General features: G+C 40.1%; 2 protein-coding genes across 11 annotated transcripts in view; one reads left to right on the top strand and one right to left on the bottom strand.

The window, feature by feature from the left end:
• ARHGAP10 (Rho GTPase activating protein 10) overlaps positions 1–10,228 on the top strand; it is a 159,946-nt gene extending 149,718 nt beyond the window's left edge. For 3 of the 5 annotated variants that reach the window (XM_042796386.1, XM_042796385.1, XM_042796384.1), the window contains 2 exons: positions 2,054–2,175; positions 3,644–10,228. In XM_042796386.1, the coding sequence (XP_042652320.1) occupies positions 2,054–2,142 (89 nt within the window). In that variant the 3' untranslated portion in view covers positions 2,143–2,175; positions 3,644–10,228. The remainder of the gene's footprint in view (positions 1–2,053; positions 2,176–3,643) is intronic. The other 2 variants (XR_006165645.1, XR_006165646.1) reach the window with 2 other exon arrangements.
• Positions 10,170–15,321, bottom strand: part of NR3C2 (nuclear receptor subfamily 3 group C member 2) — a 211,557-nt gene continuing 206,405 nt past the window's right edge. For 5 of the 6 annotated variants that reach the window (XM_042796374.1, XM_032990067.2, XM_042796377.1 and 2 more), the window contains one exon: positions 10,170–10,829. In XM_042796374.1, coding sequence (XP_042652308.1) covers positions 10,674–10,829 — 156 coding nt within the window. In that variant the 3' untranslated portion in view covers positions 10,170–10,673. The remainder of the gene's footprint in view (positions 10,830–15,321) is intronic. The other variant, XM_042796375.1, reaches the window with a different exon arrangement.

The following is a 15,321-nucleotide window of genomic DNA, read 5'->3' as shown; positions in this document are numbered from 1 at the left end:
TTCAGCGTAGTTTGAGCATTCCCTCCCCTGGGTAGATTTTAGGTAAATTCAAATTTCAGTGTGATCCCCTCGGAGGAGAGCTACCTTCATTTTGAACAGGCCTTTGATCTATAGACACTCACATGCCAATAATATCTATGCTCTCTCTAATGTAAATTGAGGCTGAGCTCCAGAGGACAAGTAGAAATTTCCTACTTCCAGGTTTTCTAGGTTGTTTTTGTTTGTTTGTTTGTTTGTTTGTTTTTTTTGTTTGTTTTTTTTTGTTTGTTTTTTTTTTTTGTTTTTTTTTTTTTGTTTTTTTATCCAATGTCATTTTTTGGAGTTTGTTTCCTGCAATACACATGTGCTCCGTAGGCATGTGAGACTGCAGGGAGAGGTTTGGCTGCCCGCTCGAGCTGCTGGCGTGTTTGCTGGAAAGGGTAGAATTACAGCCGCTGCGGTGGAGCTTCTGGAGGGAGGTTTGTGGTGGTGTCAGCCATGCAGTTTCAAATGCATGTGTACTCTGTAATTGTGGAATAAAAATGACAAAGGGAGAGGAGGGCCTGCTAATTACTAATAGTAATGTAAGTTACTGTGTGCGCAGAGATCCTAAAAGGTAATTTTCTATGTATTTTTTTCCTTTGGAATCTTTCTGTCAAACATCTTCACTATAAATATAAACCCAGACTTTTGCTCTGAATCTAAACTATCAGTATCATCTGAAAGCAGTTTTGTTTTCTGGATTCTTTGGAGGTACAGCTGTTGATTAAACCATGGCTTCTGAGCAGAGCTTCTAGCTTCACTGTCTGACAATAATAGGACACGAGCAAAAAACTAGGGGGAAGTATGTTTTAAGTGCTGAAATTTAGAGCCTTACAGTGCTTTTGAAAGTGAGACTTAACATGTTGCTCTCTCTCAATTGTTATTTCCCTGATCTGTAGAAGGCTACAAATATCTCATTCCCCAATGTGTTAATGTGTTTTAAATAAAGCACTGACATGGCTGGCAGCATGTTTCAGCATTTGTCTGATCTCTTCCCTAAATAATGTCTGTCTCAGAAACACTGTGAGGATAAATTATTACGGTAGAGAATATCGTAGGCTGCTAAAAGTGTGGAATTTTACAGTTACATAGGTAAGTAGGTACCTTTATCATGTTCTTAGGAAAAATCTGATAGAGAAATCTGAGGAATTTTTAGTTTGTTTTTCAAATAAATGAGGCCTATGCATCTTTAACTTCCCGTCAAATGTGGTCAAAATATATATAGGAAGCCAAATTTCATTAGTTGTGTTGCTCACAGAATAACTTTGGGGCATTTAGAGTCTGAGCTGAAATTTTTCTTATTTTAAGATTCATGGATACTCTTGCATAAACTTTGAGATCAGCAGTGGTAAATACTTTTAGGATGGCAAAAAGGAACACGGTGTATTGTTCAAGCCTTTCCTTCGTGTTTTGTGAATAGCACTATGTATTTGAATTGCAGAGGATTTAACCAGAATGATTCAGATGATGTTGTCCACTGGTCTCTTCCAATAGCAGCTCTCCTCTGTGAAGAGATGATACTTGGAGTGAGATCTGGCTCATTTCTATTTCCCCTGTAATCCTTTACTTGCTTACTTTTCATGCAGAGTAAGGTCCTATGCCATTTTTTTGCTGGCTCTGAGCTTCCAGATTCATCATTTCTGCTCAAGACAGGTTTTTGGTCTTACTTTGCCCCCAACTACTGAAATTGTTTCTCACTGTTTGATATGAATTCTGACTTCTCCCCAAAGCTGTCTAGATTTTATATTTGATAAACCCAAGTTCCATTAACTGTTTCCTTAATGTAGTCTCCTGCACCTAAAAGCTATTACACCATGTATACTTTGCAGAAGATACTTCAAGCACCTGTATTAGGAAAATAATTAAGTTAATCATCCTCTTAATCTTTCCTAGCCAGATTCTTAAACTGGTCATTGCAGAAGACTGGATGTTTTTATGGATGCTTTGCCTGGTGTCGTGGAGCTACAGCTAAAAGTACTAATTCAGGAATAAAAAGATGCAGTAATTTTTTTTTTCTTCTTTTCTTTTTCAGTGCAATTTTCCAGGGAACCAGGATGGCTAGAAGGCACGCTAAATGGCAAGAGAGGACTTATTCCACAAAATTATGTTCAGTTTTTATAGCTTTGTGCATTGAACGCCAAGAAGGTGTACATGGTATCCATGGATTTTTGTTATAGTCACTTCTCTCTATTTTTGTGACTGCTTTTAATCAACGAGGAGCCTGACTATGGGTTGAAGATCTTAATCTATGTAAAGACATTAAGTATTGCCAGATATTAATTAAAAAAAAAAAAAAAGAGATTCTTTAAGGGTTGGAATGGGTGGGGGGGACAAGAAAGGGGGATGGAGGGATAGGTTGATTTTTTTAATAGGGTACTTTTTTCAGTTGTAAAGAGCAGTAGTGGTAAGCTTGTTTGCAAGATAACTAGCATTTTAAGTCAAATATTTGGTTGATCTGTGAAGATCAGTTCGGAAATAGGAGTTGAAAAAAATTTTTATAAACTTAGTGTCCTGGAGATTACGCATCAATAGCCAGCATTTTTAACAGCATATTATTTGGGTTTGGAAAATACTGTTGGATAAAATAAGCTATCATGCTGATAATTAAATTATATTTCAAAGTGGAATAGACAGTACGGAACAGACACAAGTAAGTAAAATAATAGGTATCAAGACATGACATTTTTCAAATGTCTTCAAAGAACACATTCATTTCTGTTGTGTGTATGATTTCATTTATTTTATAAAGATAAGACACATGAACTTTCATTACAGGCTCCTATATGTCATGGTTCCTTTGCTACTCAAAAATATCACTGTAAATGAAATAAAATGTTATTTGCTATTTGACCTAAGTCATTCCTATCTCGGAGAATATTTTGCTCTGGTTCTGTAAGTTATGATGTGAAATAATTATTGGCAGCTGTATGCAGTCAGCCTCAAACAGGCTCCAAAATGGACGGGGAACTTTCCTTGCTTAAAATAGGCAAGTCTGCAAGCTCAAGCCAAAAGGAAAAGAGAATCTCTGGCTATGATCCTTGTGCATCCTGGAGGCACCTTGCATTTTATCTGTTGTCTGTCTGTCTAGCTCCTCCTTGAGCTTCCCTCTCTTCCTCCTCTGTAATTGTAAATTCTAAGGTCTTAATGATACTTCACAGTATCAGAATCCTCAAGTAGCTGCCTCATAGTTTGTAGAACTATTTGAGTAGCAACAGAGTTATCTGTGGTCATAGAATAAGTTTCCAGAAATCCTGTGCTGTATAAATCTGTGCCTTGTGATTTTTTAAAAAAAAAAAAAAAAAAAAAAAAAAAAGTTAAGTGAGAAAGTTAAGTGTAGTTTATCATTCATCTTTGTATTTTTATCTCCTTCAAGTACGACCCTCTGGGAGGCAGTGGAGAGGATGCAGGAAAATATGACGAGATGACATGCTAATACAGGCTCACTTGTTTGTTAAATTGGACTCCATGGATTTTGAGTAATTTACTGCAGATATACTTAGCTTGCAAGTTTTTCTAATGTGATTAGTAAACCAGTTAATGGTTAATGCTGCTTTAAGGTTGGGATGGCTTTTCCTCCCCCTTAAGATTTAACTCTATACCATTATTTTGTTCCTCTGCCCAGACTGCAAAGACCATTGGAGTATGCACAAACCATTTCCAGATGGAGCAACAGTGGGCCAAGTCAGTACAGCTCTCCAGCCTTAAACCTCATAGCTTGGAGGAGTTTCATTTGGTGTATTCTCATGGTGTTTCAGCAGCGACTGCCTGCCATACAGCTTTTAGGCAATCCTTCTCTTGGCAGTGACCCAAGCACCGAAGGTGACTTTTGGACTTCTGTGAAGAAGATCGAGTTCTTTAATTTGCTCCTTGGCTCAGTAGGAGGGAGGTAGTTGCACCGGTACCTGGCTGGGTACCGTGTCGCATGGGCCCACAGCTCTGTCAACTCCTTTGTGGCCTTAAAGGGTCATTCCAGCGGCAGGATGGTGTTTGTGTGGCCAGACTCAGTTTTTGTGGCTGCCAGTTGGTGGAAAATGTTGAAAGATGAGAGGGAATGTAAATCTTGGGTATTAGCCTAGCAGGCGTGGCAGCTAGGTATGCCGGCCTGCCAGATAGCGAAGCTGTGATAACTTGAAGCTTATGAGCTTTACAAGTTGCTTCCATTTGTTTTCCTGTTGCTTTAAACGTGAAGTGTGTGTTTGATCTTGTCCTGGCTGCTGTTTTCCAAAATTCTCAATGTATTTCTCAGTTCTAGTTCTGTGATGTGGTTTGGATTGTTGTTCTTTGTTTGTTTGTTTGTTTTTTTTCCCCCTTCCTTTTAACTGAGGTGGTTTAAAAAGGCAGATCTATAGAGAGGAAAAAAAGACTTGGTGTCTATTCCATCCAGTCCTGTGACCCTATTTGTCTTTAGGTGAGATGTTGTGAGACTCCTGTTACTTCTGGAGCCACAAAGAACCCAAACCAGAAGAAAACTTCTCTACACTGAGCAGAGGTAATACTAATCCAAACTTTCTCATGTCCTGGATGTTGTCTAAAGGCAGTGGTGTGAGCCGAGCCAGATCAGATCTGGCTTTCAGGCTAACCACATTGCCTCTTAGGAATTTAGTTGTGGTAACTGCTGCCCACCATCTGAGTTTCCACATCAGCCTGGTCATACTAATGCTGAGTACAGACGTGCACAGCCGAGTAGCCGTGGCACATCTCGTTCTTCATCCTCACTGCTGAGAAGTGCTGTGAATGATGCCCTGGTACTGTCTCTTTGGAAGCAGAGATTAGAGGATGCTAAAAATTAAGAAGTGTATAAAGTCAGGCCCCATTCCCATCCTTTGAGATTGTTTTCTTTCCTGAAGCTGGGCCTTAGGGCATTTCTCTTGTCTGTTTTTTCTATGCCTTGGTAGATTTGGGAAGAGCAGAGTAATGCGCCGAAAACTTGAGGCGGGAAGGAGGACAGGGAAGTGGTTGTGGAGAAAGCCAGGTGAAGGGCTCTTCTCTTTTGGCCTGGCAGCAGCAGTGGTCGTTCCCCATGGGCCTGACTCTGTCCCCTCCTGGGAACTGCTCGCGGGTACAGGCTGTCACAGCTGTGGGTACAGGCTCAGGTTTGGTTCCCCCTCCCTTGCTCGGTGCTGGTTGCTGCGTGCAGGGGCACGTACTTGTCCATTTTCAAAAGCTGAGGCTCCTGGTAGTGAATGTGTGACACAGGCTGAAAATTAGAGAGGGTGAGTTAGGAAAAAAAAAACAAACCAGTTCTGTGCTTTTTATGCAAGATGTTTGCCTTGCCATGACTGTGAAACCAGAGACTGAATCCCTCAGCCTGGGGATTAATGTTGTGTATGTGTTTGCTGAGAAATCTGCTGAGACTCCTGACTAGCTGGGATCCGTGGGAAGTTACAGTCCGTGTTAGTCACTGGACAGTGTGCAGCTCTGTGTCTTGGCCAGGCAGCATTTTCACTCTGCTGGGTGAAAAACCCCCAGGGTCTTCCAGCTGCTGAATGTTCTTAATCATTGTCTCAGCTGGTCTTGATGGCAGGTTTCCTTCTGATGCCCAGGACTGAAAGAAAAATCTCATTGGCTGATTTATCCTCCCTGTAATGAAAGTAAGTGTTCCTGCTACATTGCTTACAGCTTTTGCTAGCTGAGCCTCTGCAATTGTATCACAGAAAAGACTCGGGGAGAAACTTGCCTTTCCAAATGCTCTGTTCCTTGTTCTCTTAACCCATTTCACAATTCTTACCTGGTTTGCAAGTTAAAGGAAAAAGCTGCTGACTGAGTGCTTATGTAGGCTGTAAATGCACCAGTGCTAACACGGTTTAACTCAAAGTCTTCGCTGGAGTTGGACCTTTTAAGCTGAATTGTGCCTCGACGTCATTTTCTACATCAGAGTTCAACAGTGTGCTCTCATCTGGGCTTGACGTAACCACAGGTAAGCACCCAAATGAACTCCATCCTATCAGCATCTACAATGAAAGTGTTCTTTTAAAATCTTTACGGCAGAGCATGTTTTTACCTAGCAAAATCTTGGAAATGAAAGGGCATTTTTTCATTCCTTTCTAGCTTAGTAATTCTGTACTTAATAAACTCCCAGTCTCTGTAGATACCTGAAAGCAAGCAGTGTCCCAGCTTGAGGTCAGATTATGAGTTTCGTTGTTTTTATGTAGTGATAGCATTTTCTTATTTCTAGAACAGCATATGACAGATACATCTGCTTGTAAACATATGGGAAATTTTTCTTAACACTGCTGATCCTCTACTATTCTTTCCTTCTGACAATTCAGCAAACAGAAGGCAGGTGCAAGGATTTTTAGCAATAAAAAGTTTGTGTAACTTGTTATTAAAAAAACAGCATGCAATTAAATGGTGGTCTTACACCACAGAGCTAGCTTTGTGCAGAACTTAGCGGTGAATTTTTGAGGAGGTGCACAGAACAAACCAGGAGAGCAAGAGTTTGATTTCCCCTTCCAAACATCTTACTAACTGGAAAAGACCTGACTGGGGAAAACCTTGTGTATATGGGACAGGGAATCCCTGTTTCCATGAGAGAAGTCCTAACTTTGGTCAGGGGGTAGAGCAGCTCTAGGTTAGCTGAAACTGGAAGCCAGACTTGCCTGGCTCTTGAAGGTTGCTGGGTTTGTTTCTTGGAGTGGGATGTAGCTTGTGCGTGTAACAGTGGCAGCACAGCACTGGGCAAGCAGAGTTATCCAGGTTAAGTGAACCCAATTCCTCACGGTTGGGCATTCCTTATTCTATCATGTGAGCTGCTGCTCTCTGGCTGAAGCCATCTTATGTGCTGCATCATCCAAATTAACAGAGCTCGAGGGAACCGAATTTCTAGATGCACAGAGAGAGATGTTATATTACATTGTTAGTTACTTTATGTTACTTAATATTGTTTCTAGATGAGCAGAAGCTTGGCTCTAAAGGTATCACTGTACCAGCACCTATCTGAGATTAAAATGCAAGAAATACTTGCAATCAAACCAGTTTAATTCATGTATATTTGTACAATTGGTATAAAAAAAAAAAAAAGAAAAAAGAAAAATAGGTACTTGCAGACATTAACATAAAGACCAAACAATATTTTCTATTTATTTAAAAAGCTTTAAACATACAGAAGCAAACCCCTAATTATAAATGCATCATTATGCATAGATTTTACTGTTTACACCATACTGCTGGCTGCTTTTATTTTTCATCCAGGAATCTATTTAAACTCCAAGAATTCTTAAACATTCCTCTGAGCTTCCTGGCCTCAGAACTGCTGTCTATCTTATCAAGTCATTGACCTCCAGCTGAAAACATTGCTCTAAAAAAAGAAAAAAGTCAAATCTTTAATAAACAATTAAAAGTGCATTAACTGTAGAATTGTTTAATTTCATAAATGTTTAAACAAGTCAGTGAAAAACACGACCCTGTGAATTAGCTTTTTGCATTATTGATTGTAAAGTATCTTTTTAATAAGATTTTGATATTGCAAACTTTAGTCTTTTCTATTTTATTTTGCACAACTGTTCAGTCGCGCGATGTGTAGTATTCCTGAAATACCCACTGCAGTACATTAACACTATTTTACATTTTTCACTGTGTATACAATGCTCTTGCTGTATATCCCCGTTCCTTCTTACAACAAAATAATTTAGCTCAATGAACAGAAGCCCACTTCTAAAAGGTGTTTTAGTTTGTCTTGTATTTTGCAGGAGACAAATGCCTATTTCATTCTAAACAAATTCAAAAGAACGTAACTTCCTGGTAGCTAAAAACTAGGGTGGTGGTTGTTTTGTTGTGTTTTTTCTTTTTTTTTTTTTTTTTTTATTTTTTTTTATTTTCCTCTGTACACAGGTTTAGATAAAAAAAGTGATGGCTATTCTGCTTAAGTGTCCTTGATAAGAGAATACTGCCTCTTACAACATCTATATCCAATTATATCTATGACTTCAATGATCTCTAGCAAAAAATAATAATCAATGAATGGTTTCATAAACAACAGGTGATTAAAGTAAAGGATTTATTATAATCTGCTTACAGTTGTTTGCAAAGACAGACATACGTTTTTGCATAAAGATATAAATTGCTTTTTAAAACTAATTTAGTGTGTTTAATTATATGAAGTTTCTGTGAATTATGAATTGTACCAAACCAAGATTAAAAGTAATAAGGTACAAAAATAGGAGCAAACAGACAACAATTTGGACTGGGACAGGCATTTAACAGTGAAGTGTAGAATATGGCTTTGCTGTTTTAATCAAGCAAAGTTACTCTGAGACAGAAAAGGAGGCAGTAACTTTGTTAATATAAAAAGCTGCTGCAGACTGTATTCACCCAGAACCTGGCTTTGAAATTTTCTATTTTAGACTTTTTTTTTTTTTAAAAAAAAAAAAAAAAGGTAAATGAAAAAAGATGGATGTATGACTGTGTCTTTACTGTAAACAACCAGTCTGCATGCTGTGTATCTCACGATGGAAGTTTGGCTTTCATATTGCTGTGCAGGTCAGTATTTAAAGATCTGCCTATGAATTAGACTTCCAAAATGCAAATAATATATGTATGTATATATTTATATATAAAAAACCTCTCTGAATACAGTCTTTACAGATTACCCATTGCATAAGGCAGGTGTCATTTAAAAAGACAAGCAGCACTGACTGTCTTCAGTGCACCAAACCGCACCTCAAAATTTGGACTCGGAAAGGGTGTAGAATTCTAAATTCGACCACCATTTAAAAGAAATGCTACATTCTGACCAGCCAAGGGACAAACTAGAGCTCAAAAACACCAGTGGCACCCAGAGAGAACACTAGAGATTAGGACTCTGAAAAACTATTCTAGTTAAACATGAGCATATGGTAGCAACAGTTGAGCCTCAGAAAAGTTCACCTGTCCTCTCTATTCTACTCCAAAATTTTGTATTTGCTTATAAATTGTGAAATAGTGAAAATCACCTCAAAAATTTTCCTTTGCAGTCTTATTCTAGAGAAAACATTTTTGAGACAAAATCAGACCAACTGAGTTGAACTTGTAGTGTGAACATTTGTCTTCTCAGATGTATTCTGATTATTAAAAAAAATGCTTACAAAATTACACAGAGTTTTAGTTTATCACTAAAAATTCTACTCAGCGAATCAGCCCGTATCAGTACCTTACCATCCCTCTCACCAGTACAAATCTGTTTCAACATACTTACTGTAATGATCTGCATGTTCCCTTCGTAATAATCAGAAATCGCTCTCCCCCATCTGAAATAAGAATCTGACCTTTTAAGATGTTTTATGTATCCAGTATTCAAAGGAAAAACAAACAATCTGGGAAACCTTAATAAAAAAAAGAAAAATCATTCAACATCTTACTTACCCCTGTTCCCCTGAGAGAGAAAGGGAAGAGAGGGCAAGAATCACTATATCATTAAGCTGGCAAAAGCTTTGGAGAGACCGTGATTTGTCTTGTTAAATGAAACCTTCGTAAAGTGGCAAACACAACAGAGTGTAGTTTCCTACAGAAATATGAAGCAGGATTTCTATGATGTGCTCAAGTCACATACGCTTGCAAGCGAGACAAAGGGAGAAAAATGTAGAGGAAAATAGAAAGGCTTAAATACAAATGAAAAGGTTAAGTGTGGTTATTTACAATCGGTACTGTAGGATGGTAAATTAGATATGATGCTAAAAAAGGCACAGCTTTCCCTTTCTTAAATACACTGTAAACGGTTCATTATGCATGCAGAACATTTCACTTTACAAAAAAATTACCTTGTTTGTTTAGACAAAGATAGTACTTAAATAGTCTCCAGCAAAATAGAGTTCTTTCAAAAATACTTTCCCATTCATCCTATTAACCATTAAAGATTTTTTTTGTCTCATTTACAAAAGTTCCTTACACCTTATTTCAGGTCCTTCACAATTTATACATACAGCAATGTACAGTACAGCAAAAGACTGCAAAAAATTATTTGTAAAGCCAGCACAATAGATACTATAAATTGATACCAGGGCATTTGTTTTCACATCTTATCCTTTTTAATTAAATAGTAAATGGACACTTAACACAGTGTATATCCTCTATGATGGGATAACATGGGATAACAAATGCCACAGGTGGGGATAACAGAGTATTCCACACCAAATGTTCTGTTATTACTTTACACGTTAGGGTTTGTGTGTGTGTGTGTATATATGTGTGTAGATATATAGCTTTTGTTTGTTTTTTTTTTTTTTTTTTTTTTTTACAAGAAAAGAATATTAATGCCCCATATTGACTTTACGTTTTATGTGCAAACCAAGGGTAAGCTTTAAAAAGTTCTCATTAGTTCTCGAACCCTTTTAAAACAAGCAAACAATACCAGAAACTACATGGCATATTTAAAACTCCATCTGTTAAAATATCAAAATCAAAGAGTTATTGACTAGATATGGCTTTTCATCCAGAGGAACAGGAACATTTTCTAAGTGTTTTAGGGTTATGGGGTAAATTTCCAAACATCTAGGTCTTGCCAAATCCAAGTCAACTGCTTTCCATTCCCCAAACCCTTCATGTGATTTTTAGACTATTCAGAGACTGCTGAACAAGTGTAAATAGCATGTTTAAAATATGGTTTCTTGGGTCCTTCATGGGTGTGGAATAACACAGGGAAACTTAAGGCAAAGTTCTTCCATTTAAGACATTTTCTATCACTTCCTGTGAAAGTACAGGGGCTTGGCATTCCCGGATTCCACCTTTGGTAGCTGGTCACTGATGATTTCCACCAGCATGGCTGGAAACTCTACTTTCAGTGCCTGAGACTCTCGGAAGGTGTAGAAACAGAATTCCAATAAGTCACTAACAAGCTGAAATAGAGAAAGAAACACTTTTTAGGAAAAACACAGAGAATTTCACTTGTAAACAACACCTTATTGATAATAGATTATTCCTAAGAAATGGCATCTTACTCTGACTTGACAGTCCAGCTGCAAGGGCTGTTAAAAAGCAAACCAAAAACTCAAAACCCAAAGTGCTCCTTACCTCATTAAAAATACAGGTGAAACTAGGAATAACTAGGAAAAGCCAAGATACCACAGATCTGATTTTCCAGCATAACTGTGCTTTTCATTTCACTAACAAGCAACTGGCCATCATGAAAACTATAGGTACTCAATGTCTATGAAAAGAAAGACTTCTGCCCAGAGGGAAAAGATCATCCGTTAACTGTTGTATCTCTAAATTTCACCTGGATCCATGTTGGTTAAATCAGATTATTTGGTTAACTTCAGTGCAGTCTCCAGGGCCCACAGCCTACAACTGCCAGAGTAGCTGATGTTTTCAGCTCAGCAACATGAATGCTGGGTCTCACACTGTAGCATTTCAGGTTTTACAGCATCACAGTCCATATGAAATCGTTCATCTGGTAAAGCACCTCTATTTGTACATAAATGCATTTTTTAATACACACAGCCCAAGCGCTTTTTCTGCTTACTACTCATTAGAGAAGCAATATTTATGGAAGTATTTCTTTTGAAAACAAAGTTCTCTATTTTTGTAGTGGTGGCTAACAATACACTTTTGATTTCTCTCATTAAGCATAATGCTTCTTGTGATCTAAATGAATCTCCTAAAGCCTTACAGGACGTTGGACCCTTTGCAATCTACGAAAACAACCCAAGGCAGTCAGGAGGCAGGTCTAGGTTTCAGTTAGCGTATTAATTTCCATTGCAGTTCCCCAAATTACTGCATTGTACAACTGAAGAAAAACTAGAGCCGTTACTGTTGAAAAATTCTGAAGTTATGCACGGCCTAATTTTGGCGCCTTATGTCCTTGCAAAGGACTTAAACCACTTCTGCTTATCAAACGCAGGTTTGTTGTTTCAATTCTTAACATGTGGAGTTGCACTCTGCAGTAAAGGTAAATAAAAGTAGACTTCTGGAAGGCAGAAAAAGAAATACAGGAAAAAAATACAGGCAGCAACAGACTGCTGTCCCGTAGAACCATACCTTATTACTTATTTTTCAGGACTTTCACAGCTGTTTTTGCAAACATATAAGCAATTTATGAACGCCACAGAGAAGTGCTGAGATCACTTGAACACATGACTTTCTGCTACTGAGCACGACACGCGTCTCTGTGCTGTTGCTTTAGTTCATTCCTGATGATCTGGCATGTCATGAAGCAGTGCTAATTAATTAAGCAGATGCATGCTAAGTAAGTAGCAGAGACATAATTTGGTTTTCAAGGGAAGAAAAACCGCTGATGTTCAAAGGTTTACTTTACCCATTAGGAAGAGGTTGTTTCTGCATATACCGTGTGCCAAAAATATTCTAAACATAACACAAAGGAAACTGGGTGCAGTTGCCAGTGCCTCCCCCCTGCCTGTGTGTCAGCAAATACCAAGCACCTAAGCAAGCTGGGCCCTGCACCCCACCACCACCTTGATAAGGACCTGATGAAGGTCCTGCTGTTCCTACACTTGAACACAAGTAGTTGCATATCACTGAACATAAGCAAGGGGCTTGGGGTCATCCGCGTCACGCTGCCTCCCCACCCTTGGGGGGCTGATGGCTCCCTCTGCAACCCATCCCTCCCTCATCACGCTCGTGTGAAGCCTCCAAATGCAGAGAGATTGGTATCACAGAAAAGCCTATGTGAAAACTATTAATTCTGCCGCCTTAGCAAGCTTTTAGGAGTATCTGGAAACTATTAATTCGGCCTTCTTAGCAAGCTTTTAGGAGTATCAAGTAATTCTAATATCGATAGTAGTATCAAGTCTGGTGACTACGTGGACAAAAGGGGAAACAAAAAATAACAACGTTCATGAAGAGAGCGTAATCCATACAAAAAATGAGTTAGCAGTCCAGTGGGGGAAAACCAGGATGTGATCGTGGATACTACCTAACATAGCACACGATGGGCCTCACCCCAGAGGAGAAAGTTTAAGTTTACACAACAATTTAAAATAAAATACCTAGAACCCCCTTATCACGTACTGTTGGGTTTGGAGCCTTAAGGATAATATATATTCTATACCTATTTAGTCTTTCTTAAGCAAAGTTACCAACTTTAGCATACCTGACAGTCATCAACCACTGTGAGAAAAGGGGAGCGTTAGGAAGCGCACGGCTCGTGTCCCAAGGAACATGGAACTGCAACGCTACAAGCGGCGGAGCTTTTGGGGCTTCTAGCGCTAATTTAAAAAAGGAATGAGTGCGGGAGGATCGAAGGCCAGCTCAGAGGTACTGCAATGGAAACGATATGATAAGGTCAGCTGGAGAAGGCTGCAAGACCGAGAACCAAGCCACGAGCAATGCTCTTTCCTGCAGGCATGGCCTCGTACGCTTTCAGAGGCACCACCCCCCCCCGGCCAGCCCAGCAGCCTCGGCATGAAGTCGCATTGATGAACATTTCAGGTTCCACAGGCAATTTTGAAATCTGAGTACCTGCCCTGCATTCCAGCCAACGTTTCTCTGATAGAGTTTTGATTTGTAACAGGTAAATAATTTAGCTAGTCTACTGCTTTAAAAGAGAAGCTCCCTCTGCAGCAAGGACACTGAAGCCTGCTTGCTTTTGGAACACTCAAGCTCTGTCACTGCAGTGACGGTGGCCAATACACCACAGGTTACGAGTGAGGTAACACAAACTATCCAGCACCTCTAAATCTGGCTTACGAACTTTCTACATCACTTATAACTCTGATTGTTCTTGAAAGGCTTGTAAAATCCCTGTGCTCTAAGAACTCCTCACTGCCTTTCACCTGACCGCTTTTACCCTCTACTTCTGTCAGTTTATACTGGAAATGCTGACACCTCCTCCAGTCCAGCCGCATGAAACGCAACTCTAATTAAGCAGTGTGAAGGAAAGCACCACTATTTTCACGAGCACTGCAACAGCAACTGGAAATGTATTTACTTTTAAAATCTCCAATTCTTTCAGCTACCGAAGCGCGCTTCTGAAGAGCTACCGCTTTGAGCACAGATGGTACAGCTAAGGCAACAGTTAAAATAATTCGCATTTCCTCGGGATGCAATTGGGGTCGTTCTCACCACTTCTGTAGGTATTTGTTCGACTCTCTCTGGCGCTGGCAGGAAAACGGGGCTGGGCACCTCCGACGGCACTGCCAGCCTCCCCCTGCCCGAGGGGGACTGGACGGGAGCTTGGGTTATCACCGGCTGGCAGTGCCGGGCTTCACCCTGCTGGGTCCCGGGCAGCTCCCAGAACGGAGACTGGGGCCTCTCCGGGAGGGCAGATCCCACTGAAGACATTAATACGAGCCGGGTTTGCAGGGGTGCAGACACACAGGTCAGAATTATCGCGTCCATGTCACCCAGACTGCTGCAAGATGTGACAGCCCTTCTGCCTGCAAGTGGATTAGCTGTTGGCTATAACCCTTCAACCACTTCAGTCATTAATTATAAAGCTTCCTCTCATCTCTACCCTACAGAGAGTGTGCTGCGTTTCAACATTTTCAAGGCTACAGCAGTCTTGGTAACTCTGAGATTTTTTTTTTTTTACTTAATCTTCGCATGTGTGCTGTATTAAGCACCTCTGAAAAGTAGGAGTATTAATCAAACATCATTTTCTGTTATTAGGGTGGGGTTTCCATCAAATAGACTTTTTCACCCATACTGTTCTTCATAATTAAAAAAATGAACCCTTTAATGAAGTCCCTGAAGTTAATACAGTGACCTTCCAGCATTGGCGGAATTTTTACAGGAAAAAAAAAAAAAATTCAGCTTGGCAGTCTCACCATGCCCTTGTATTTCCAGAAGGTCTAAGAACTGCCTGATTTGCAAGGGTGCACGTTTCTGTGCTCCGTTTTCCGACTTCAAAATCTCTCGCGCTCTCCGCGTGTGGCATGAAAGCCCACAGTCACTTCTCTCTCAGGAGCATCTTTGCGATTAAGCCTACCGATACAGCAATTAAGACAGCAGTAGGGTAACAACACAGTGCTGAGTGCTTTCGTCCTATTATTAGCTACAGCTATTACTGTCAGAAACCTCAGTGTTCTCATAGAAAAAAACGACACTCCAAACAACTTTGTCCCTTGCAGGGATGGGTCTCTGCCCGCTTCCTGCGGAGCGGGGATGTGTTGGGAGAAGGGAACCCCATGGCTCTACCCGGCTGCGCCAAGCCAGAGCTCCCTGAAAGGCCAAGCTGCTGCCCACCGGCTCAGCAGCGGTGCTTTGCCTCTTGCTTTTAAAACCTGCCTGTTTCAAACTACGCAAGAGGCAGGAGCCTGCTGCCCTGGCTAAGGTAAGATGCAGCAGCCGAGGCCAGGCAGCCTCCCTTCCGCCGGGGCAGCGAAGAGCCCTGGCTGAGCTTGGGACTCTTGCAGCCTTCTGCTTTTTCCC

Source organism: Tyto alba, unplaced genomic scaffold (genome assembly GCF_018691265.1).
Source record: "Tyto alba isolate M040663 unplaced genomic scaffold, T.alba_DEE_v4.0 Super-Scaffold_23, whole genome shotgun sequence".
Taxonomy (NCBI): Eukaryota; Metazoa; Chordata; class Aves; order Strigiformes; family Tytonidae; genus Tyto; species Tyto alba.
Note: the sequence above shows the minus strand (reverse complement) of the source record. Positions and strands in the feature narration are given on the sequence as shown.